This window comes from Mercenaria mercenaria, chromosome 19 (assembly GCF_021730395.1).
Source record: "Mercenaria mercenaria strain notata chromosome 19, MADL_Memer_1, whole genome shotgun sequence".
Classification (NCBI taxonomy): domain Eukaryota; kingdom Metazoa; phylum Mollusca; class Bivalvia; order Venerida; family Veneridae; genus Mercenaria; species Mercenaria mercenaria.
Genome location: NC_069379.1, coordinates 11,955,463 through 11,983,231, shown reverse-complemented (window position 1 = coordinate 11,983,231; position 27,769 = coordinate 11,955,463). Strand labels below are relative to the sequence as shown.

The 27,769-nt window shown below is 32.8% G+C and overlaps 1 protein-coding gene across 4 annotated transcripts in view; it reads left to right on the top strand.

The window, feature by feature from the left end:
* The first annotated feature begins 299 nt into the window (after positions 1-299).
* LOC123541752 (uncharacterized) overlaps positions 300-27,769 on the top strand; it is a 49,855-nt gene continuing 22,385 nt past the window's right edge. The window contains exon 1 of one of the 4 annotated variants that reach the window (XM_053532007.1): positions 300-984. In XM_053532007.1, the coding sequence (XP_053387982.1) occupies positions 645-984 (340 nt within the window). In that variant the 5' untranslated portion in view covers positions 300-644. Of the gene's footprint in view, positions 985-8,213; positions 8,545-11,593; positions 13,071-15,410; positions 16,171-27,769 lie in introns of those variants that run through there. The other 3 variants (XM_053532009.1, XM_053532008.1, XM_053532010.1) reach the window with 3 other exon arrangements.

Genomic DNA, 27,769 nt, shown 5'->3' with positions numbered 1-27,769 from the left:
TTCGTGTAAGATTTATCCAAACGTAAGAAAAATAACAGACAGTTGATTTTCTAAATGCTACTTTAACCTATATTTGTTTTTACCGTCAAGGATTGTGAAATCATAGAATCTATATGAAAATAGATGAAATCTTCTCGTTTTGAGCGCATGAGAGATATAAAGATAAACAACAAGTGCAACAGAAACAAACTGTAATGAATTAACGTATTAAATAAAACAGACAGGAAAGCTGTTGAATATAAGCAAGTCTGCAACTATCCTCACATAACCTGATTCGACTCAAAAGCTCGTGGGAGTAGAGCGATTTATACAGGTATCTCATGACGACAAAATAAACTTTAATGCATAACTACAGATAAAGTAGACTTTTGACAAGGAAGTAGGAAGTTTTTTATCAAACGCTTATATTTTCTGTTTACCCAATGCGATTGACATTCGGTTTACTTCTGTTATCTAGCGAACGTTCTATCAAGCACTAGTTTAATGAATTCTAATTTTATAACGTATTTGACAAACGGAGAAAATGTTTGTGGTGAAATCAACTGAATCTTTTTTCACGTGATCGTTATTTCATTTGGTCATGACTTATTTTGATAAAATATTTTATATTTGAATTTATTTACGAAAGGAAATCCTTCAGGACAATGGCTGAATCTCTTTCTCACGCTGACATTTTGCGAACCTTTGGAAAATTTCTTCGTGATGAAAAACATAAGATAGATGCGGAATATGTAACACATATCAAGCCTTTAATATCTGAAATAAGATATGAGAAATATACATTTGAAGAGCTCCATGAACTAGTTATCTCCATTAATAATGTACTTGAAAGCTTAGAAATTAAAGGATCGGTAGGAAATGTTGAAAGTGATTTACAAAAAGCATTGGTTGAACTAGAAAGGGCAAAGTGTGATGCGCTAAAACCCAAGAGTGAAGTTAGAAAGTCTATGTTGCGAGAGGAGTCCGGTAGAAGACTTGGAGAAGGTAAATCATTTCTGTTCGATTCAAATCCTTTCTCAAATATGTGTGTTCTTAGTGATAATCACAAGTTGTTTTAATAATTTCTAAATTGATTCTTTAAAATTTATATATTACATTCTGAAACTGTATCATAAATTAAACAAAAGTAAGGTTCTTGTTTGAGGGTGGTAATGCTGAGATATTCTTTTAGTTTTACTGAACTCAGACAATTTTTATCTGCCCTTGCTTATGTTTATCATAGTAGTCCAGGCATGTCATGTTTACATTATACCAATTCAGTCTAGACCTTTACATTTTATGTTTCTCTATAAAATGCCAGGAAGTTATTTTTTCTTCACTGTTCAAATCTGATATCTTAACATTATTAATATGATTACAATCGATAGATAAAACAGATCTGAAATATATTATTTGTATATATTAAGGATCATCATTACAACTGTAGAGATATTAAGATTGTTAATACTGTTTACAGAACAGGAATGGAAATGATTAAGGAATTTAAAAAAGAACAGAAATGGAAATGATTGAGAAATTAAAAGAAAAAAAAACAGGAATAGAAATGATTGAGATATTTAAAAAAAGAAATGGAAATGATTGATAAATTAAAAACAAAAAGATAAGAAAATAAGCCGGAAGGTAACTGAGCAAGTCACATATGGAAGAGTTTACAATGTATTGATAATGTACCTTTATTTTATTCATTGTACCTATGTATAGTCTCTCAAAAATACGGCTTGTATTTTACAAGTAAATGTGAACAGGCAGAAAAAAAATATATCTTTTGTATTGTATGTTGCCGGACTACTTTCATTTAATATGCTTGACCTGACACATTTCTTTAAATTGTGCACAAAAATACACTCAGTGCTATCTTAAGATCGATAAACTAAGCGGCAAACAAACAAAAACGTCGTATAACAAAAGGGTCATTATAACAGTAGCTAGCTAGCTCTGGAAATGCATTCGGCTGGAGTTTGTGCGCCTCGTGTTTTCCGACCTAGCTACTCAGATCAAGCTACCATTTATTATTATTTTATACATGGTTTTCTGATAATCACAAAGATTTTGAATTTTGTATATCTGCAAAATAATTTTGGGGTAATTGACACTTGAGGACACTCAGCAAATTTTTATGCAATTCCATAATCTCTCAGGTAATTCGGAATTCTTCGGACGTACATATAGCTCAATGCGCACACAAATTTCCGTTAAATCTAGAGAGCGCTGAAAACGTGTCATTTACCGATTTTACCCGTCCACTACCTTTATATAAACTGATAATGCCAGTTTATATTTCATTTCTACTGCGATTATACAGATACATTTTTTTGTTATATTGTCGGTATTTTATTTGTATCTCGTCATGGAAAATATTCAGGTTATATGGCATTCAACGACTCAAGTATATCAGCTGCCTTAATTATATAACAAATAAACACAAATAGTAAAGACTATTTACTATTTTAAATAGGACAATTGGGCAAGAAGGGACATCAAAATATGGGTTACAGCCTTGGGACAGTCAGTCACTACAAGGAACAAAATCTAATATTTTTGTACAATATTAACTACTATTACACCATTCCTCATATAAATCGGTCATCAACAGTTTATGTTATTGATCGGTCTTTAGTCCAAACAAAGGTTTGCTTTGCTAGAGCCAAAATTAGAGAAAGAATATTTGTAATTTACCCCAGTCTGCTGTTGCTTACTTTTAAAAGAATATGAAACAATTTTTGAATGGCTTGCAGGTCAGTAACCAAACTTAATTGCCCAAGGTCACTCGAACCCCAGAAAACTAGTCCTCAGGCTGCCTAATGACTGGCACGGCTCTCATAAATGTGTATTATGAAAAATAAAATAATTGTGATACATGTATTGAGATAGAACAGCAAATATGGCATCACGATAACTATGTAGAAAAAAAAATGTATAAAACTCATATCTGGGTCTTCGGTATTATGATAATGTCAAAGTATACCTTCTTATCACAAATGCACACTTTTAAAGTCGTAAAAACATTAAAAAGATCAGTTACATTATCATTGTGGTTTTTGTAGATATATTTCACGCTTTTTTTTTTTTTTGAAAATGATATTCCAAAATCCCCCAACAAATTTCCCTTTAAGATATTTATCATTGTATATGTCATGTGTTTGTTTGAGATTTCTTTCTTAAGAAACTATTTACCTTCCTCGATAAACATTGTTTTCATATCAATAATAAGATAACGGAATGAAAATGCAGTGAAACAAAATGAAACAATTAGAATAATACTTTTTCATGAAATTGAATCATTTCCCTGTGACAAATATATATTTATTGTCAATAGAACATTTTTCTTTGGAATGTTTAGTTTAGTTAAGGTACTTGTAGCATTAAATCAATTTGCATATTTTTTATGGTAATTTGCCTCATATAAATAAAGTAAGTTGTACATAATTAGTCCAGAACATTATGACAATAAAGTTATAAGAGCTGCCCGTAAGATAGCCAATGCTCGACGATTAAAATTGTTGTTCCTGAAGCAGAAATATTACTCTAAATTTATAAAAAGAATAATTATAAAATATTGAGTTTCAGTCCAGTAACTGCATTAGTTTTGGAGATAGTAAATTGCATGCAAAACTTTAGCCAGAAGACTTTACTTATTATTTTGTTTTATAAACCCAAAATAAACGTGCGAAGTTTCCATTCAATATTTGCGTTAGTTTTTGAGAAATCAACTTGCATGCAAAACTTTTAACCAAGATTTTGTAAGTCCAAAATGGGACATAATTTTGCCAAAAATCATGTTAGACTTATGGACTGGGTCAGGTGAGATTGGTAATTGACCTTGTAAAAGATATATTAGCTTTTAAATGACAGATATATATACCTGCATGAAAAACTTTAACAAAGGTATGACACCGACACCGCGCCAGGGTGTGCACATTAGCTCGGACAATTCTTCGAATAGTCGAGCTAATTTTGCATCAAATTTATATAACCTACAAACCAATACATCTGCGATAAGTATACAAACTGCGTTTGGAGTATGCACATTCTAGGTATTCTAACTATAAGAAATATTCACTTATAGTTCAGATGCGGCAAAGCATAGTAATCTAACCTTGGAGGATGTTCAAAATTTAACTATAGCCTATGCGATCTTTTTGTGATATTATCCAAAACACTCACATGTGATACGGTATGATACATAACAATGCAAAATAATTACAATATAAAACAATGCGATACTATATAATACGATATGATATGGGATAAACAATGCAACAAGATAGAGGTAAATAGCACTTAAAGCTAAAAGATACAACACTATGAGACCAGCGTTTTACGTGATCAAGCATTGCGTATTTGCACATCATCATAATAGGTTAAATACGAAATAATGTTTGTATCTCTATATCTTTACAAAGTTTAATATAGTTGACTAGACTTATACTAAAACTTCGACAATTTTGCGATTATTTAATGTCGTCTGCTGCCTCTACATTATTCGGTTGTAACTCATAGAAAGGAATGTATTTCTAAGACCGACTTTGTATATGCTGAATACACAAATGAACGTGTGAATGCATGATCAAAATAGTGACTCGACTGTCATTTCCGACGCACTATTCTAATAAAACACGCATAATGTACTAAATAAAATATAAAATGCCGCATTCCTACTTTAAGATTAGTAAGATATGGTACAGGGGTATGGTGCCCCTCCGTGCATTATTTCATCACGAACGGGCACCCGGGTAGAACCATCGACTTTCCGTAAGCCAGCTGGATGACTTCCTCACATGAAGAATTCAACCTCCCGAATGAGGCTCGAACCCACATCGATGAGGGGCAAGTGATTTGAAGTAAGCGACCTTAACCACTCGGTCACAGAGTCCCCCCGATGACATGTGATAAACACTTATTAGCCATCGATAAAGCATGGAAAGAGAACAGCCAGCACTGACCACGATTACTTTTTACTTTCTGATATTTAAGCCGTATATGTGTTTATGTATTAATTTGAATGAAAATAACATTCATGCGTTGTATACTTATCAGCAATATTTCAATACGCATATTGCCGTATATATTCAATTACACTATTAAATCTGCACTCTTTGTAGGTCAAATTTATGCTCACTGAAAATAATATTTCAAAATATGATAAAAAAAGCCCCAAAAGATCTTGTTTATCGTCTAACTCATAGCTTTGAAAAGTATCAATTTACCTTCCTCAATACAGCAACGGGGACACTGTACATATATAAATACAGTGATTCAAATCAAAACAGTCATGAAATTGAATCACACCTGAAACTGTGACACATAAATGTATACAATCTACATTTAATTATATTATAATAAAACACATTTCCAAGTGTTCTTGTATTTGCCTCATACTGCTTACTGAATTACATACTTATTATTCAAAACACGTTTAGTAGCAGATTAAAAAAACCTGTGATGCATCTACACATTATGTCAATAGAGAATTTTATTTACCCTCTTACTACCATCACATTCAAGACGCGTATATAACCGGTGATGATAAACAATGCTATGATATTCCAGCTAGGAAACAGATATCCTAAATGGATAGTATGTAGCAGAGTAATCACCAAATTATTGTAGTCAGGCTAGGAAGTATATGTGTGCGTTTGATCCGGAGACCTTTGAGACAATTTTATTCGACACTATTCATTGTAAACTTATAGAATACAAATACTTTTATAAAAAAAGATGATAGTATATGATAATATACGACACGATAAAAGTACAAATCAATGCAATGTTATATGATACGACACGATAAAAGTACAAAACAATGCAATGTTATATGATACGACACGATAAAAGTACAAATCAATGCAATGTTATATGATACGACACGATAAAAGTACAAAACAATGCAATGTTATATGATACGATACAAAACAATGCAATGTGATATGGTACGACACGATAAAAGTACAAAACAATGCAATGTTATATGATACGACACGATAAAAGTACAAAACAATGCAATGTGATATGATACGAACAAAAACAAATGCAAGTTATATGATACGCAGATAACGACAATATTAAGAAGTACAAAACAATGCAATGTTATATGATACGACACGATAAAAGTACAAATCAATGCAATGTTATATGACACGACACGATAAAAGTACAAATCAATGCAATGTTACATGATACGACACGATAAAAGTACAAATCAATGCAATGTTATATGATACGACACGATAAAAGTACAAAACAATGCAATGTTATATGATACGATACAAAATAATGCAATGTGATATGGTACGACACGATAAAAGTACAAAACAATGCAATGTTATATGATACGATACAAAACAATGCAATGCAATCCAGTTCAATACAATTGAATCGATACGAAGGAATACGATGGAATACTATGCGGTATGATACAATATGATACAGAACAATGCAGTTTGGTACGATATGTTAAAATACGATTCGACCCTGTGTGATATAATATGATATAATACAATGCAACCATCATGGTAACGTATGATTTCAAAATGAATACATGTACCTACGATTATGGGAATAAATGTGATTGACAATACTGAAAAGTGTAAGGAATTCCCGGTAAGAAAGAATTCGACCATTTTCGCACGATTACTTATATGTTATTTCGACATTCCTGAGTCACATGCTTTTACTCCACAAACGGAGAAAGTCGACATTGCTAAGGTAATACATCTGGAACTCGATATTTCGAACTAGTTTATCTCAAATTCCGGCTATCTAAAAGACGTTTTCAAGTCCCGTCTCCAGAAAACGCTGCGCAAAATATCAGTTTAAGTCGAATCTCTGATATCTCGAAGTTAAACGGTCAATCCTTAGAATTTTAGGTTCCGAGGTTCATCTGTCTGTAAATGTAAACTGACCGAAAGCGATTACGAGTGCAAAAAAATATGAGCTGTGCCATGAGAAAACCAACATAGTGGCTTTGCGACCAGCATGGATCCAGACCAGCCTGCGCATCTGCGCAGTCTGGTCAGGATCCATGCTGTTCGCTTTCAAAGCCTATTGCTATTAGAGACACTGTTAGCGAACAGCATGACTCCTGACCAGACTGCGCGGATGCGCAGGCGGGTCTGGATCCATACTGGTCGCAAGCCACTATGTTGGTTTTCTCATGGCGCGGCTCATATAATGTTGCATAAATAAATCAAATAGTTAGAGCCACCATTACAAGAGTTGTAAGGTTCGCTTTTAAAGATACAAATGGAATATATAAAGCTATCATTTCAAACGTTGCGATGTACCTTATTATTTATTCATTATCAATTTTGCAAAGCATGGAAACTAAATGTTTTAATTCAAATTAGAGTTAACAATATTGTTTAAAGTAGTGTCACTTTATTTAAAAACACATAGATAAAAATATGTTAGTTATGGTACTTTATTATACTTGTAGCAGTTGGAACTACTTATCTTATGGTACTTTATTATAGATGTAGCAGTTAGAACTACTTAGCGGTTTCAATCAGGAAGGAAACTGTAAATGTCTTAACATATTCACGAATTAGGGGTAGATATGAATGGATGCTGGTACAAAATGGTACTATTTTTTTATAATTTGGAATACGTATTGAACTTATTTAATTCAGTGATTATACAGATCAGTGTCGACTTACCTAATTTAGTGATTATACAGAACACCGTCGACTTATTTTATTCTTGTTATACAGATCATTGTCGACTTATTTTATTCAGTGATCATTCAGATGAATAAATATAACATGATGAATTTATTTCTATTTGGATATTTCAATTGATTAATTTACAAGGGGAGGAGAAATTTGTTTAGGTAGACTAATTCTGAGGGACTGAAAATAACCATGTACACCGCTGATAATTTGCGTACAACAAATAGGTAATTTTACAGATCATTGATATTTCTAATTTACATGAAAATCTCTTGAGTAGGATATAAACGAGCTAAATAAAAGTTGCATCAGAGATTATGTATTCTACCCTTAACTGATTTTCAACGAGTCACGTTTTCTTTGTTCTTTTTATAATTTTGATTAAATTTTATGGAAAGTCGTAATATACAGTTTATTTTCCTCTTTGATTTTAATACATTACTTATAAATCATTTCAAAATAGATGATTCAGTCAGGAAGAAAAATACGGAACAGTCGATCAAAAATAGATATATACTTCTATATGAAGACCTAAGTAATTTCAGTTTAAAGTAAACAAAAATGGCAGAAGGTGAAGCAGTAACAGAATTTGATCAAATTTTAGCTTTTGCAAAATGTGTGCGTAAATTCAAATGTAACATTGAGAAAGAATTTACTGTGGTGATAAACCCTATATTAACAGAAATTAAGTACAAACATCTTAGTACTGCGGAACTTGACGACGGAATTGAATCTATAGAAGATGTTTTGAAAAGTTTGCAAGAAATTTCAAAAACTGTTGTGAAAGTTAAAGATGAATTTCAAGAAGCAAAAATCCATGCATTACAATTGCAGCTAAGAACGGCACAGATACGCGAGAGGTCAGGCCGTTTATTAGGTAAAGTTCGTTTTTATATTTAGAAAGTCACAGATACGTTTTAAATTAGGACGTTCAGTATGTAAATTTCGTTATTATATTTAGAAAGTCACAGGTAAGTGAGAGTTCAGGACGCTCACTAGGTAAGGTTAGGTACTATATCTAGACGGTCACAAATACGTGCGCAAACTGGACGTTCATTAGATAGGGTTCGTTACATATCTAAAAGTCACAGACAGATGAGCGGTCTGAACATTGCCATGTCTATTTTTAGAGAGACAAAAAGCAATCGATAAGGTATGACTTTCTTGATATTTGTGACTTAAATGTGGTCAATAACATTCATTTTTTGAGAAATTTATTTAAGGAACAAAATTACCCATTACATAGATTTGGATTCATATTAAAAATGTATAATCTATTACTTTTTGAATTTTTTTAAAAGTTATCTCCGTTTATACAAAAGTATTTATTAAAGTGCATTATTTATTTTAATTTCAATATAATGCTCTGTTTTTACATTAAATTTTGCATTTGATACATACTGGGATATTTCAATTTCCTACCTGACATAAAAGGCATGTTTTAAAACAACGTGTAGCTTTGCAATCAATTTTTTTTCAACATATCTTGGTTACGCAACCAAGACAGACAAAGGGAGGTAAAAATCATTTTATAAAATTGTATTTCTAATGAACTTTGGCAAAATATGTACTATTAAATTCAAATAATTGACAACTGTAATACAATAGTGCTTATATTCATAATATCATTCCTTAGGCAATATGTGTTTATTAAATTTATAGTAGTGCTAAAATAACGAACAAGGATAGGAAGTTTAAAAATACTGTCAGTTAAAATCGGACGTCGTCAAGAACTCGGTGAACACACTGAGTGTAAATGATTAGTTGGTGAAGATTCAAACACATCTATTATTTGATCAAAATCTGATTAATCACCTTAAAACATATTTGATTACATTTCTCGTAAGAATAAACATGTTCTATAAGTATGCGCTAACCTTGTCACGTTTATAAAATATAGAAACTTGACATTACACATATATGTTGTTATGATATACGCAATTATCTTTTCTATATTTGTAATTAGGTAACAGGGATTTTTTAACCTGCAGTGTAAATTATTGTATAACAGGAAGTTCGGACATTCTACTGCTTATGACATATAAACACGGAACGCTACTGCAGCTATTTAAATTTTTTCAAGTACTAAATCTAAAGATAGATCGTTGGGATTTTTTAAAACGTTCAGTTAGGAAGTTAAAATGTAACATAGATGTATAGAGGTTTCGTCTATTTATAACCGACATGTCAAACTTTAGATAAAGGAACGAAATAAAAGTAAACAATCATATGATTTATTGATCTCCTCAAAATGTAAAGGCTACGACACTGTGATTTTACAAATCAAGTTAAATGCTGGATATGAATTAGATAATGTTCCAGTCGAGTAAGCTCTGATAATCAGGTCAAATGTACCATTACAATGTACATGGTTTCTGAAAAAGTAACGGGTGTTTTCAATTGTCATACTTTCGGGCGAGTACATGCGAAATGTACATAGTTCACATTATTTTAGAACTTTACTTATTACTATAATGACTGTCGTAAAAGTAATGAGAACTTTGTTTTAATGTTATACGTTGACATCAAACCCGCCAGTCATATCCAAAAATAGCCTACATGGCGTCACGGATATGCACATGTTAAAGTAACAGTGAATTGAAATAATGGAAGTGCATTTTTTTTGTATCAGCACTTGGTTACGAGAACAAATGGAGAATAAAAAAGACATTTCTTAGAATCTGAGACCTATAATACTGTTAGTGTATTGAAATTAGCACAGTACTAATTTTGGCGCTATTAGCAGGATCGGGCATGCGCTAATTCATGTATAGCGCTTATATTTTACTGAAATGAAATGCTTTCCTAATAGAAAGTTAACATGAATCGTATTGAAAATACCGTAATTACAATGCAATAGAACACAGAGAAATACATATTTATCGTGTAAATTTGACAATAACCGCATACCTAACTAATAATCTGCAGAAAGTATACATATTAACTTATCTAAACGAATGTAGATATTATGTTATACTGTAGACCTATGCATGTTTATATGCGTGCCTGGTCGATTGAATTACGAATACTAGTCAGCCGCAAGCCATTTAGTATTGCAGACTGTTTCACACTCTGATGGTCAGTAATTTAAAGCCAGTTTATGTGAATAGGCTTCATTTTTGAAAGTTTCGGGCCATTCCGTGTTTCATTTCAGATACCGCCAATTTGTTATTTTAGCGCTGCTAATACTGCGCTAATACAAGTTTGCGCTAATAAGTCGAAACGTCTCAATTTAAGGCGTTTGCGCTTAAATTTAGCTGGGCTAATATAAGTACACTTACAGTATACAATGGAAATTCTTTTTTTTTATTCTAATCATATGGTCCTAAACTAAATTGCAACTGTAGATTTTGAATTTATGCAGTTTTATCAAATTGTGAATCAGGAATTTCTTCACAATATGCTATGAAATCATTCCCATTTATTTGCGAATTTGATGGTTGAATCAGTCATCTAAATTAAATTCCAACGAAAAAATAAAACTCTCATTTGTTTTATCTTTAAGAGTTGTAATCCATAAAATCATGCCGTTTTTTAAACCATGACATTTTATCCCTGTAAGATTCTTTGATATCTTTGACTGTTGAGAAAATTAAAGATGAATTTCAGAAAGCAACAATTTATGCATAACAATTACAGCTAAGAAAGTCACAGATACGCGAGAAGTCAGGACTTTCATTCGGTGAAGTTCGTTTCTATATTTAGAAAGTCACTGCAACGTTTTAATTCAAAACGTCCATTAGTTAAGTTTCGTTACTATATTTAGATAGTCACAGATACTTGTACAATCTGTACATTCATTAGGAAGGATCATTACTATATTTAAACGGTCACAGATACGTGTACAATGTCGACGTTCATAAGGTAGGGTTCATTACTAAGTTTAGAGAGACACAGAAACGTGTACAAACGGGTTCATTAGTTCATTAGGTAAGTGTTATTTTTACTATATTGCGACGGTTGAAGATACGTGTGCAATCTGGACGCTCATAAGAAAGGATCATTACTATATTTAGACATTCACAGATACGTGTGCATTCCTGAAATTCATCAGGTAAGTATTTTTTTTTACAATATTAAGAGGGTTAAAATACGATTGTAATTTGGACGCTCATAAGGTAATGTGCGTTACTAAATCTTATAGGGACAGATAAATGTCCTTTTTTAGAACGAAATATGTATCGACCATACTATCGATGAAGAATAACATTCTTGACATTTTCTTTCTTTTAGATTATTGTTTAAATTTCTGTATAGGTATAACCTGAATTAATTTCGTTTATGATATATCGAAACTTTACTTTTAAATATATGTTCTTAAGATATGTGTACTTATGTTATTTATATCTATAATCAGGTCATGTGATTTTAACCCTACAATATTAATCGTTGTATAGCAGGAAGTCCGGACATTCTAATGCTTATGACATAAAAAATCGGAATGCTACTTCAGCTGCGGTAAAACCCCTATTTTTTCCCCAAGTTCTAAATCTAAAATTAGATATCGTTACTTTTTCCCACAAGTATTCTTATTTTAGCTAAACTAAAATTAGATCGTTGGGATTTTCATAGGAAGTTAAAAATGTGACATAAATGTATAGAGTTTCGTGTGTGTACTGTACCGATATATTACACGCCTGGTAAACGACAGAACTACCTCTTTAACAGGTATACGGTAAACTGCTCTGTCGCAACTTCCGAGAGTATATCGAATATCAAAAATCGGGGAAATGTAGGCGATGTAGAATGAATTAGCAAAGTTAAAGTTCTCTATAAAGTTAAATCATATCTACATCGCCTACCATCCGATACACTGCTTCTAAAAATGCCAAAAAAAAATATGATTGCACTCACCTTTGTTGATGTACTTTTATCGCAACGTGCACTAATGAAATCCATGACAAGTTGACCATAAAAATGTAACGCTTCATTGATAGAGTGGAGGTCAAGATGTTGGGTTAAATATATGTAAACTTTCTAAACGAGATAATGATTCAATCAGGAAGAAAAAGTCAGAACAATCAATCAGGAAAATAAATAAATGGTTATATATGAAGACCTAGGTTATTTCAGTTTAAAGTAAAAAAATGGCAGAAGTTGAGGCAGTAACAGAATTTAATAAAATTTTAGCTTTTGCCAAATGTGTGCGTAAATTCAGATGTAACATTGAGAAAGAATTTACTGTGGCGATCAGCCCTATATTATCAGAAATAAAGTATAAACATCATAGTGCTGAGGAACTTGACGACGGAATTGAATGTATGGAAGATGTTTTGAAAAGTTTGCAAGAAATTTCAAAAACTGTTGTGAAAGTTAAAGATGAATTTCAAGAAGCAAAAATCCATGCTTTACAATTGCAACTAAGAACGGCACAGATACGCGAGAAGTCAGGCCGTTCATTAGGTAAAGTTCGTTTCTATATTCAGAAAGTCACAAATACGTTCGTTAGGTTCGTTACTATTTTTAGACAGTCACAGACACGTGAGCAATCTGGACGTTCATTAGGTAGGGTCCGTTACTATATTTAGATAGTCACAGATACGTGTGAAATCACGAAGCTCATTACGTATTGTTATTTCACGTATCGCTTTTTTCCAGGTATTTTATTCTAAAATTAGTCTGTTTTATTTATTTAGAGTGACATTTTGTAACTCAGGAAGTTAAAAAAAATGTATCATAAATGCATAGAGGTTTCGTGTACTTAACCGATATTAAATTTTTGATGAAAGAAATAAATCATGTGATGTATTGATTTCCTCAAGGTACACCAGGCTACGACACTGTGATTTTACAAGTCTGGTTAAACTGCCGTGTTAAATTAGATAATGCTATATTCGACTAAGCTCATTGTATCATTGCATGGTTCGTTTAACTGTTACGGGGGTTATCAAATGTCATGATTTTGGGCGTGTACATTTTTCTTACAAAACAATTTTAGAATGTTACTTCGTTCTATGATGAATGTCGTTAAATTCATGAAAAGATAATTTTCTAATTTAAGTTCACATCTAATTAATCAGTCAAATCTTAAAATAGTCTACATGACTTTACGAATATACATCTTTTAATGTAATAGTGCTCTGGATATAACGGAAGCGAAGATACTTAATTAATCAGTCATATCTGAAAATAGCCTAGATGACTTTACGAATATACATCTTCTAAAGCAACAGTGCACTGGAAATAACGGAAGCGAAGATATTTGTAGTATTGATGTATTAAAATAAAAAAAAACATGCAGAATAAAAAAGATTGTTCTCAGAACCTGATACCTATAATGCTTTTTGTAAATGTTGTACCAGGAAACTTGAAAAAAGAGTGTTTTAACACTATTTATTCCCTCGTGAGCTTATTGAGCCCGACGTATAACAGCCCGTCGTGCATAAATAGTGTTTAAACCCTCTTTTGCTATAATTTTTTCTTAATTCTTGTACTTATAACATGTGTAAATGTTGAGGGGGTTAGTGGTCGTGGTCGGTTGCTTGCATTTCCACTACCGTCCGTGAATAGGCTCAATCAAACAGAGCCAACAACATTTTTGTTCATCTAGTGTTGGGCAACCTGTGGTTTTCCAGTCATTATATTGTAACATATGATTTTCTTCTAATTTTAAAGATTTGAGTCGGAAGAATTAATAAAACGCTTCCAATTATAGTTTACCCTTAAAGACATAATTTAACCGCGCCATGAGAAACCCAACATAGTGGGTTTGCAACCAGCATGGATCCAGACCAGCCTGTGCATCCGCAGGTCAGGATCCATGCTGTTCGCTAACAGTTTCTCTAATTCCAGTAGGCGTTGAAAGCGAACAACATGGATCCTGACCAGATTGCACAGATGCTCAGGCTGGTCTGGATCTATGCTGGTCGCAAAGCCAGTATGTTGGTTTTCTCATAGCACGACTCATATGTAAATAGGGCAAGTTCTTTTCAATTATATTACAAAGGGCCTGGAAAGAAAAAAAAGATTTTTCGTTTCTGTAACTTCTACTAAACAGTTTAATTTTAGAAACTGAAGTAGAACACTTCTCTATATTGAACTACCTCGCACGCATACTATTGTTTACAGACACAAACACTTAGCATGGAGAGAAACAAAATTGCGGTTTAAGAAAATTTGACCAAGTGTACCATCTATTGACTTGAAGCTTATGTATAAAATAAACTCATGAGTTGCGGATAAGGAAGTCATACACTTAGTTGAGATTTTTCGTAAAACGATGTTCTAACGAAGGAGGGATTTCCTAATTATATATAAGCCCCAACGTAATGGGCGTGGTAGATTTATTTTCTTATCGTTAAGTTCTACAATTCCCTTATGTTTTCCATGTCAAAAACTGTTCACCCGCCAAATAAATAGCTTTCAGTTAATATCTAAATATATTAGTCCGTGACAGGAATAAAAATAGATCTCTCGCAGACCGCTTTTATTCTGATTTATTCTGTCTCAGATGGCGCAAGCATCGTCTATATAATGAAAGGCATAGCTGTTTGTTGTGTTATCTTATCCATATATGATTTTATATCTTACATATTTAAAATACAAATATAAATCACGCAAAAACTATAAGGTTGTTTCGGTGTTTTGATAAAAATATATTTCTCCGCAATATTTTCATGACTGACGAAACTTAATCTCAGTAAATATAAAGCTTTTAATTCAAGTTTCTTCTAAAGCAATAGTTTTCAAATTTTATTATAGTTTCTTGCTTAGTAATAAATATATATTTGTTCACTGTGACAAAACAGTAATGTTCTGAAAAAAAAAAGAAACAAATTTGATATACCCCTATATTCAAGTAGATGCCTTTAAAACGGTAAAGTATCCCGTTGTTTACTTATCAAAACTTACATTAAACGACAAAAACACCAGGAAGTGAATATAAGAAATATCAAGGATGATTTAGATTTAATAGTGTAAAGTCATTCATTGAAAGGAGAGTGAAATGAATAGATGTGTTTTTAATAGATGGGTTTGTTTATTCAGAGACCAAAAGTTAAATATTGCTGACTTTTCAAAGTAATAGGAATGGTGAAAGTGAAGATATAGATAGCCTGAAGTATGTTAAATATCAGTGTGTAATATATTGATATAATAGTACAAAGACGATGAGATTAAATCGTAAAAAGATAACAAATGTGGTAGAGATCATTGAATAACGGACTTTGACAAAATTTAAATACAAGAATAGAGATGGCAAAAGCATTGTCAGAATTCGATAAGATACGAGGGTTCGCTAAAGTGTTACGCAATACTAAATATGACATTGATAAGGAATTTACTGTTGAAGTTAGCCCTGTTTTATCAGAAAGCAAGTTCACAAATTACACTGTTCAGCAATTGGATGAGGGAATTCGATCTATGGAAGAAGTTTTGGATAGTTTAAATGATATTTCAAAATCTCTTCACAAAATAAAAGAAGACTTCCAAGACGCCAAAATACAGGTTTTAGAAAAACAACTTCAGAAGGCACAAGTGCGTGATCAACCTGGACGTTCAATGGGTAATGTTAGTGTATACATGTATTAAGCATATCAAAAATTTGCGTATCAATGCGTTTGACGGTGTACTGGCAAAGTTTAATTAAATGGTTCTCATGGAAAGAAACGAACTACTACACTGAATTAATCTCAAAAGGGCTTTTCATAGCATAATGCTGATTTCATGGACCATTTATTATTTAATAATTACATGCAAAATAATAATTTAATCTATTCGTGACGAGCAGCTTTCAACAGACCCCCTCCCCCACCACACACACACACACACATCCTGTAAAAAACAAATAAAAAAAAAACACACGATACTTTTTTAGGTGTGATAAAATCATAGAGGTCTGTTTTGTTTTGACGTGGACATTTTATAGTGAGATAGTGAGCGTGACCACATTTATGACGCCATTTTAATGTTTCATCACTTTAAAACGTTCTCATACGGCGCTATTTCAATTTAGAGCATATGTATCTCATTCATATATTTATACATGTAATTATAGGAGTACATGCATATTAAGCAAAAGTTTTTATTACACTAGTTGTTTAGCGGAATAATATCGGGGCCCTATATTAGCGCAAAATTTCCGCCACAGAAATTGTGCATTTTTCTCAATGTAATAACCATTAATTAATTTACATTGCTTAAGCATTAAACGTAAGTCTTTCAATGTGCTTGATGGCAAAAACAAAACAAATCTTATGTTCAAAACCCAATATTGACGAGAAATTGTCAGCTGACGCGAAAAATAGCTTTTTCTTATTTTACATTGCGTGGGTTTTGAAATTTAGATATGCATTAAACTTAATTTGTCAAACTTTAGTCGTTGATAACAACGTTGTACGCGATATTATGTTGTCCAAATAGTTATTCGGTCAAAATTGTTTCAGAATATATTTGGCTGCAATAAAAATACGTGCAACAGTACAAATGTGTTGCTTATAAAGTTGGATTCGGTGTTTGGAATATCAAATTTGCGTCTCATACATATGTTCACGTTACAGTTCATTAAGATCAATAAGATTTTTAATCTTTATTCAAAATAAGGTTCCGATTAAGCTGGTTCTTTGAGGCGCGAGTGGTGTTGCATGATAAATTATCTCCTATGAACAGACTCAGTCAAGCCCAATCTGCTATAATTTCATTTTTTGGCTTCCTATTCTTCAAAAGTATATTCTTTAACACTAAGTACAAGAACCGTATAACTGACAAAGATCAATTAGTTCCTTTAATATAAATCGTAGAAGGAACACGCCCTCATCAAGTAATGCATCGCTTTTATTGTGTACTATTTGTAAACATTTGGAATTTTACCTTACTTTACCGTATTGAGTGCTATTTGTAAACATTTGGAATATTACCTTACTTTACCTTACTGTGCGCTATTTGTAAACATTTGGAATTTTACCTTACATTACATTATTGTGTGCTATTTGTAAACAGTTGAAATTGTACCTTACTCACTTACACAACCTGCAACAATAAGACTTGAATCAAACTGAAGTTCTAAAAGTGAATAACAATGGTATTAAAAGGGGGCCGGTCGAAGAAGTGGTTCAAGCCATTGACATCGAACCACACTTTTCCCTCACCGTTTTATGTTCAAAACATTGCATCATTCATGTGAGGAAGTCAACTAGCTGGCTTACGGAGGGTTGAGGTTTCTACTCAGATGCCTGCTTGGTTCTGAAATAATGCCCGGTGTGACGTTAAACCAAGTAGAAACAAAATAAAATTTATATATCGATCAAAACTAGTGCTGTCACAGGAGTGACGAATTATACCCCCCACAATACGGTCTTGTCACAGAAGCCAATGTCAAAGCCGAACCTTAAAATAGATAGGCGTCATCTGCTGGTCATGATTAATCACCTTATTAAATGTCATGATCATATTCCCAAGCGTCCTTAAGTTGTCGTCCGGAAATGGTTTAATTGTTCCGGGTCATTGTAATCATGACATTTAACCTCGTAATCATTAGTGAGCTCTGCTGGTCATGACCAAACTTCTTATCAACTCTCATGATCCTGGGTCAAAGCGATCTCAAGTTATTGTTAGGCAATGGTGTAACTGTTCCGGGTCACTGTGACCTTGACCTTTGACCTACTGACTTTAAAATCGATAAGGATCATCTGCTTGTCATGACAATCCCTATCAATTTTCATGATCCTTGGCCCAAGCGATCACAAGTTATCATTTTGAAACCGTTTAACTGTTCCGGGTTATTGTGACCTTGACCCTTGACCTATTGACCTCAAAGTCTAAAGTGACCTGTATTTTATGATGTAATACCTGTGTACCATAATTTATGGTTCTATGCCCAAGCGTTCACAAGTTACCATCCAGAAACCGTTTAACTGTTCCAGGTCATTGTAACCTTGACCTATGACTTACTAGCCTCAAAATCGAACTTGACCTGTATTTTATGATGTTACACCTGTGTACCAAAATTTATGATCCTTGGTCTAAGCATTTTCAAGTTATCATCCGCAAACCGTTTAGCTTTTCCGGGTCATTGAGATATTGACCTTTGACCTACTGGCCTCAAGTCGAACTTTACCTGTATGTTATGATGTTCTACCTTTGTACCAAAATTTATGATCCTTGGCCCATTCATTCTTGGCCTTTGATTTACTGATCTCAAAGTTAACCTTGACCTGTATTTTTTTATGTTAACACCCATGTACCAAAATGTTTTTGAATCTGTCAAGCCTTTCATGAATTATTGTCCGGAAACCATGAAAACAAAACCAACGGACCAAAAGACCGACAAACCAACATACCAACCAACAAGCTCAATCCAATATACCCGTCTCAAACTTCGTTTGTTGGTGTAAAAATAAATAAACTAGGAAGGAAGTCACATGCGTTTTAAAACAGTATAATATGTCAGAAGCTGATGTTTTCTGAAATTTTATCGTTGGTTTATTATTTCATGCAGGGGCTTCCTGTATGTGCTTACATCAACATAATCCCTACTGTTACCACATGTATGTTTTCTTCCTACTTAAAGGTTGCTTGTGTAAGCTAAAATTGCAGACTCAATTGAGTCTGTTCATTATCAGTAATGTAAAATGGAACACTGGTCACGCCCCCTAGCACCGGTTCAAGCAGTATTCAATCTTCAAATCTAAATTAGTTGAAATCAGTGATCCCGAAGAACCAGAACTATAACACTGAGAAGAAAATATAACAACACAGAATAGCTTTATATTTATATTTTTGATATAAGAACCTAGGATAAAGAAAATATATGACTTGAAATTTTTGTTTTCTTAATTGAGAGTTTGTTACAAAATCAAAATTTTCAGTTTTATAAAAAGAACAAAAAGGGAATTTACTGCATTTATCACCCTCACATCCGATAGTAGGTAGTGGTTCTTAAGTGTCTATAAGCTCGTACTAAACGTCATATAGGTGAAGTTTAATATTTCATTACACCTGGCATAAGGTATATTTTTATAAACTTTGTAACTTGATATATCATTGTCTCTGTCGCAAAGTGGGAATGTTTTGTGGCAGTAATACTGTTGAAAAGTTGATTACAGTCAGACGATAAACATATGATATTACTTTAATACAGAGTTGAAAAAAAAAATAAAAATAAGAAATTGTCCAACAGAAGGCACATTTACACTTAAGTTAATTTCATAAACTGAAGAACAAGTCATTTAGAGATCCATCCTTGTAAGCATTTAACACAACCGTATTTGTTCGATTGAGTCTGTTCATAAGAGGTAATGAAGTAAGCAATATCCTTCAAACCCCAAGCGAAGCATCGGCTTAATTGGGATTCTTTTAGACAGATACATAAACATGGACTCAATGGTCCCAAAGAACCGAAATGTATAACAACTCTTGATCCAAATTGATTTAGGTAAAAATCTATGAAATATTGTGATGATCTGAATAAGTCCATCTGTTATGTTTCTTATAGCTGATGACAAGTTTATATTCTACGTGATACTTAAGGACAAATCATTGTCATTTTAAGAGGTATTATACAATTCTTACTATATTTATATTCATTATTTGTGTTGTAAAGAAAGAAAACGAACACGTTTATTGTCGAATAGTTAACATTGTTGCACTGCCAATTTTTTGTATTTTGTTAAGAGCTTGATAAATAGTGGATTAGCTACGTACCCACTCATGATTTCTGCCCTTACAGTCAGCCAAACTGGACCAAAAACCGATGTCAAAACAGACGTGGATGTACGTGTAGGATCTTCTAGTCAATGTATCGGAGACGGTAAAATTGTCACGAATTTAAGTGGGAACCGAGAACAAACATGAACATGTATTTACTTGAATCAGGATTTACCAATAGCAATAAAAAATTTCCGTCTTAACTAAATTTGTGCAAATTTAAGTTTGAATAATTAGTTTACTATCGTCTTAAGGTAGAGTTGTTCGAATAAGAAAACTTTGAAAAGTATGACCGGAGAAAGAACTTCTTTGCAACTAAACATAAAGTTTAATAAGGGCTAAATCAACGGTATTCCAGATGCATTATTATTAATGCATACTGTACATTTCTTTCAATGGTGCATTGTAAAGTAAGGTATGCACAGTCTATAAGGCTCACAATTTGTCAAGTATTATGTGTTGTTTTTTTGTGTGTATTTATGTGTAAATGTCAGTAATTCGTCTTGGAGAGGCCAGACACTTCCTTTTGTATATTTGCCCTTGCTCTTTTCTTTCTTTCATTCTTTTCTGTTTTTGTCACAAAATGTCGGTCATATGCTAAGTTTCCAGCTTTTGATGGTGGATGAAACCTCAGGTGTCTATCCGAGCATTGTTTCAGGGATGGGCGGGCACCTGTGTAGAACAACCGAACGCCCATAAGCTAGCTGGATTTCCTTCTCTCATGAAGTGTCCTACGACTATGCTTTCTAATTGTTTATTTATCTTCTTAAGGTTCAACAAAGGGTTATGTCCCTTGAATTCATCAAACACTTCCACACAAATTTGTGACATTGCGACACATTTGTTATAGTTTGGTTTTTACCATATTCGTAATTGTCTAAATTTAGAATTATGGGATTTTTTAACTGATTATGTCAACATTCGATTAACAGGGAAGTTTTTTTATCTGATTTTCTTGTCAAGTAGCAAAAAGTATAACTTACTTTTCAATCAAATATTACAGCAAAGAAATTGTCACATATTATTATATCAATGCATGATCAGTGACATCCAAGTCAATTACGAGTTTGGTCTGCAAGAGATCACTTTTAAACTTCATTAAGTTTATACTGGTTACAATTTTTACAGTATCGTGACAACGAATTTGAAGAAAATTTATATATGTATGCCCGCCATTAAACTGTGGCGGATATAATGATACCCATTCTTGTTTGCGTGTGCATGCGTATGTCCATGTGTATAATTGTGTTAGCACAAAATCGTGTTAAGCCGATAACTTTGTTGTGCATTGCAGGATTTTAATATACTTAATAAATAACACCATAACATCAAACTGTGTTACGTGCAAATTCTAGATCCTATATTAATGTCCCTGTCACACTTAGAGATCAAATGTATAAGGTCTTTTTCTCATGTCATCTCTTCAAATACATTGTCACAACCGTTTATCATAACAAGACGAGGTATCGCGTTCAAGACAAAATATAAGAACAAATATTTGTGTCTATAACTTTTGTTTGGATGGACGAATGTTCATATGAGCCGCGCTATGAGAAAACCAACATAGTGGGTTTGCGACCAGCATGGATCCAGACCAGCCTGCGCATCCGCGCAGTCTGGTCAGGATCCATGCTGTTCGCTACCAGTTTCTCTAACTGCAATAGGCTTTGAAAGCGAACAATGTTACTTTTCCCATAGCAAGGCTCATATAGTTTTGCACAAACGTTCACCATATGATATATGATATGTCACGTCTAAATTGGACAAATTGCAATCCTCTTGATTTTGGCACATCAGAAAGCGAAAGAAATCCTTCCCGTTCATTTACCAGCTCGCAACTTTAAAATATGTAACATAAAAATTTAAAATTGATAAACTTCCTGTATTGTTTACTGTTATACCTTACCCTGCTAAATTTCTATAATGAACTTGTCCATCTTCCAATTTGGACAGTACCATTAACTTTTGAAAGGAGTGCTTACCAAAACGATACTGACTGAATGGCGAACAGTGCAGATCATGATCAGACTTCACGGATGTGCAGGCTGATCATGATCTACACTGGTCGCAAAGGCAGAATCAGTCGTGTCCAGCATACTAAGGGTTAATCAGTACTCTTTAATCCCGTAAGCGTTTTGTCCAAATATACTATTACTAGTATTTTGCCTTTGAAATTGTTTTCTAAATTTTAAGTAGTTTTTTATATGGATTAGCAGCTTCTTTCTAGATTTAATATGAAAATAAGTTGACACGTTGTTTGTTGAAGAAAAAATGTTGTACTGGTTACGTTTAGATTGAATGGCTATGCTATTTACTGCGTACTTGCATTGATGAGACATGATTTTTACATAAGTAATTCAAAATTATTTAGGGTTTTCGTTTCATGGCGAAAATGATAATGATAATTACAATTGATATACTAGTATAATTTGCGAAAACTTAAATCAACCCAATAAATTAGTAAGAGCGTGTCTGATGACATTTGAACAGGTACAAAAAATGAAAAGCGTTTTAAAGCTAGTTTACAAAATATTTGAGTCGGTTTCACACATTGTATCGCTATTACAACTATATATATATATATATATATATATATATATATATATATATATATATATATATATATATATATATATATATATATATATATATATAGAAGTGAAATATTAAAGAAAAAACATCAACGAAATGCCTTTCAAACACACTGGATCCCGGAAGGATACAAGAACATAAAGATAAAATTATAGAGTATGAGAAAAAATATATGTTCCAACAGTGTCAAAAGTTTAATTATAAACCCGAGCGCTTTCGGCTTTTTAAAAAAGCCTTTTTCAAGGGTAGCATAAATCAAAACAACACAGCAACGGCGTAAATACCGCCTGTATAGTTCGATATATAAATGCTCAATGAACATATCGATCAACAGAATGAGTGATAAATAAAAATAGCGGTTTTATAAAAATAGAGCGTTTTTGATTGGTTATATATATACGTACCATCAGTTGCAAATAGATACTGTATCAAATAGATACTGTATCACAGGGTTTCACTGATCATATGGCACACAATTTAGAACGTAATCAACAAGGAGTAAACCTTAAACGTACCCAATACAGACTGAGATTATCAAGTTGGAAAAGGTATATTTTACCTGTAAGTACAAGCCATGACAGAGGGTTAGAGTTATATAAACGGATTCGTAAAGATAAAAAGGTACCCCTTTATCTGTACCTCAGTATGTTTGTTTGTTTGTTTGTTTTAGGTTTAACGCCGTTTTTCAACAGTATTTTTGTCATGTAACGGCGGGCACGGGCAGTCAACCTAACCAGTGTTCCTGGATTCAGTACAAACCTGTTGTCCGTAAGTAACTGCCAACTTCCCCATATGAATCATAGGTGGAGGACTAATGATTTCAGACACAATGTCGTTTATCAAATAGTCACGGAGGACATACGTATTGGTATACCAAACGTACATGTCACATCAGACGTCAGACGAACAGGAATATATCAAAGCTTAACATTCTGCTGCTTTATCTATATTTCTATTTGTATTCAGGGACCATAAAAAATGAGCCGCGCCACGAGAAAACCATCATAGTGGCTTTCAAAGTCTATTGCAATTTGAGAAACTGTTAGCGAACAACATGGATCCTGACCAGACTGCGCGGATGCGCAGGCTGGTCTGGATCCATGCTGGTCGCAAAGCCACTAAGTTGGTTTTCCTATGGCGCGGCTCAAATCATTCCAGCTTATTTCTTCAAAGTTTCTTTTTTGTATTGTTAATTCAACTGACATTCTATCCAAGATGAAAAAAAAAATGCAATACGTCAACGTCCATCGATTATGAGTAATTAATGGATAATGAGTCACAATGAGCTCACAATATGTTATTGTTCTTCTACAGTTTTTTAAGTGTTTAACTCACGAACCTAGTATTTATATGTTCAAACGTATATTCAGTTAGATGTCTTGAATTGAGTTTGGTTGGTGAAGACGTGATTTCCTTGGCATAGGTTGTTAATGGGTAAAAGGGAACTACGTTATCATCAATATGTACCGGAGTATTCTTTTCATGCACTTTGATTGCAATATGCGGGGATATGTAAATTTGATATTTAAACCATTAAGCATCTTGTTAAATTCTTGTAAGGTTTGTAAATGGGTGTAAAAACGTCATCTTCTACACGGAAGATCAAGTGTCTTTTCAATTTTTAATGCGTCATTAAAAGTGTTAGGGTATTATTTGATTTTATTATCTAACTGATTATAAAGTGTTTTTATGCACCAAATGAATCCTTAATCACAGTAACATAGCTTATAACAAATGAAATATGAGAAAGAGTTTCCGTAATATAACACTTACAACTGAATGTCTCCTGATAATTGTATCAGCCTCTATGATGGTATGAAGTATGTATTATTTGAAATGATATCTGTACTACCAAGAAGCTTTATAATTTTAATATAAAACAGAAATAAATGTTAAATTTTGTAACATTTGTTTTCCTGACTGAGAGTTTGTAATATTTATGATTCAGTATCAAAATGTTAATTTTTATAAAGTAGGAAAAGGAATTTAATGCATCCGAATAGTAGGTTGTGGCTATTAACAAATGTTGAAAAGTAGGCTCGTACTTAAAGTCGTACAGATGAACTACTGTAACACTTAATTCTTATATTTCATAGCACCTGGCATAAGAGATATTTTCATCATTTTTTTGTAACATAATACGATATTATTGTCTCTGTTGCATATCAAACTGAACGTTTTATGTCTGTAATACTGTCACAGACAGACGGTAAGAAAATGATATGACTTTGAAACAGAGATGAACAAAAAACAAAAATAACGAATGGGCAAATTCAAAAAGTTACAACAAGTTATATGGCATTGTTGAACACAACCGCATTGGTTCGATTGAATCTGTTCATGTGAGGTCATATTTAAGGACAATCATTATTATTTTTAGAGGTGATATACCTGTTTTTATTTGGATAAAATATCGAATGTATTTGTAAACAATATACAACTCATACTATAATAACATCCGATATTTATGTTGTAAGGAAAGAAAACGATGATTGTTGAATAATTAGTTGGGTTTTTGTTGTTGTTGTTGTTGTTTGAGAAATAATATGTATTTGTGCTGAAAATAATAAACAGACAAAATGACGATGTAGACTATCCTAAAATATTGCTTATTTTATTTCAATGAAGATACCAGCATTGTTTGTTCTTTTTATTTTTATTTTTCTGAATATTTCAAGAATAGTTTTCGTAGGGTGGCGAATTATATACATAATTTTGAAAAAAAATATTTAAACAAAATGTATAAGAATTAAAGATAGTTTGTAATTAATTTTCACAGTCTTTAAATTATAAATTACAAATTGATATAAAATTATTTGAAACGGAAAACCTCCTCCTAATTTAAAACAAACTATCTAAAAATTTAATTTTGCATCTGATAAAAATGATTGAATTATTCAACAGAAATTTCGATTTGTAATATTTATTCTGTATAAAAGATAAACCAGGAAATCCCCATTAAGTATCTAACCTTAACGTAAAGTTTACATTTCGACAAAAATTCAATTTATTATATCTAGGCCGTATAAAAGATAAACCGGGAAGTCATTTTAGTACGGTAGCGACACCACTTTGATTAATATCAATAACGAATGTGATGTAGAGTAGAGAAAATACTCCTCTCATAGATGAGGATGTAGGTACACAAATTCTAACTAGTAGTGAATGTTTGATTTATCAGATTATTTTATATTCAGCTGGCTTGTAAAATCTGTAATGTTTACAAATTTGAAAAAGAGCTGGCAACGTACCGAGAATTTGAACAAAAACTGGCAACGTGTCGAAAATTGCAAAAACATTCCAAAAATTTAAACAATGAACTCATAACAATTTACTATGACGGGCATATATTGTGACAAATTGACACTCTTGTCTTGTTTTATTTTATTTTATTTTATTTTAATTTGCTTTTTGCTATAATTAAACCTAATATGTACGCCTTCCAAAATTTAGATTATAGTATAACCAAACATTTAGAAACAGTCTTGTGATGAACAAAAAGAAATCAAAAATGAGCTATAGTAAGCGTCCTTTATTCGGTATAACAAGATATTTATGTATGATAGTTCATTAATGGCACTGCCTAGATTTTTGAATTTTGTTAAGAGCTTGTTGTGATGAATATTGGATTGGCTACGCACTCATGATTTCCGCCCTTACATGCCAAAAACCGATGTAAAAGCAAATGTGGGCATACGTGAAGGATCTTCTATGTATCGGAGGCGAGAAAAATGTTCACGAATTTTAGTGGGAACCAAGAACAAACATACATACATTTATTTGAAACATGTTTTACCAATAGTTATTAAAAACTCACATTTATTTGAAACATATTTTACCAATAGTAATTAAAAAAAAACTCCGTCTTTGATGGCGTAGGAAGACCAGAGATGCCGATCCGTGCATTATTTTACAACAGCGGGTACCTTGGGAGAACACCTGACATTCCATAAGCCAGCTGACAGCCTCTTTACTTCAAGAAAAGCAAAACAGCGCCGAGTGAGACTTGATCTTTTTACAGATTTTATTAACTATCACAATAGCAATCTTTATATGCCGTGTGACGGCTGTAAAAAGTCTCCCCGTGCTTGGATTCAGTGTTATTATATTTTCTGGTCCTTTTGGATCATGGAGTCTATTCAACATATGCATATGTGTAATAGAGTTCCGCTTAAGTCGGTGCTAGGGGGTGTGAGAGGTGTTGCACATTTCATTACCTCTAATGAACAGACTCAATCAAACCGAGTCTGCTATTATTCTTCTTGGTTGTATTCTTTGCTTCCAAAGGATCTTTTTACAGATTTTATTAACTATAACAACAGCAATCTTTAAGTGCCGTGAGGCGGCTGTAACATTCTCCCCGTACTTGGATTCAGTGTTGTTATATTTTCTGGTCCTTTGGGATCATGGAGTCTATTCAACATATTTGTAATAGAGTTCCGCTTAAGCCGGTGCTAGGGGGCGTGAGAGGTGTTGCACATTTCATTACCTCTCATGAACAGACACAATCAAACCGAGTCTGCTATTATTCTTCTTGGTTGTATTCTTTGCTTCCAAGGGATCTTTTTACAGATTTTTTTGAACTCACATCGGCGAGGGGTAAGTGATTTTAAGTCAGCGGTCTTAACCACTCGGCCACGGTGTCCCTTAAAAAGGGCTAAACAGACGGTAATCCAGTTTTTTAATACATACTGTACGTTTCTTTCACTGGTGCATTGTGAATAAGGTATGCACAGTCTTTTAGGCTCAAAATTTGTGAAGTATTATGTATTCATGTGTAAATGTTAGTAATTTTCTTGGAGAACCTGCATTTTAGAAACCGAGTACTTTCTTTTGTATATTAGCCCTTGTTCACTTCTTTCTGTCAT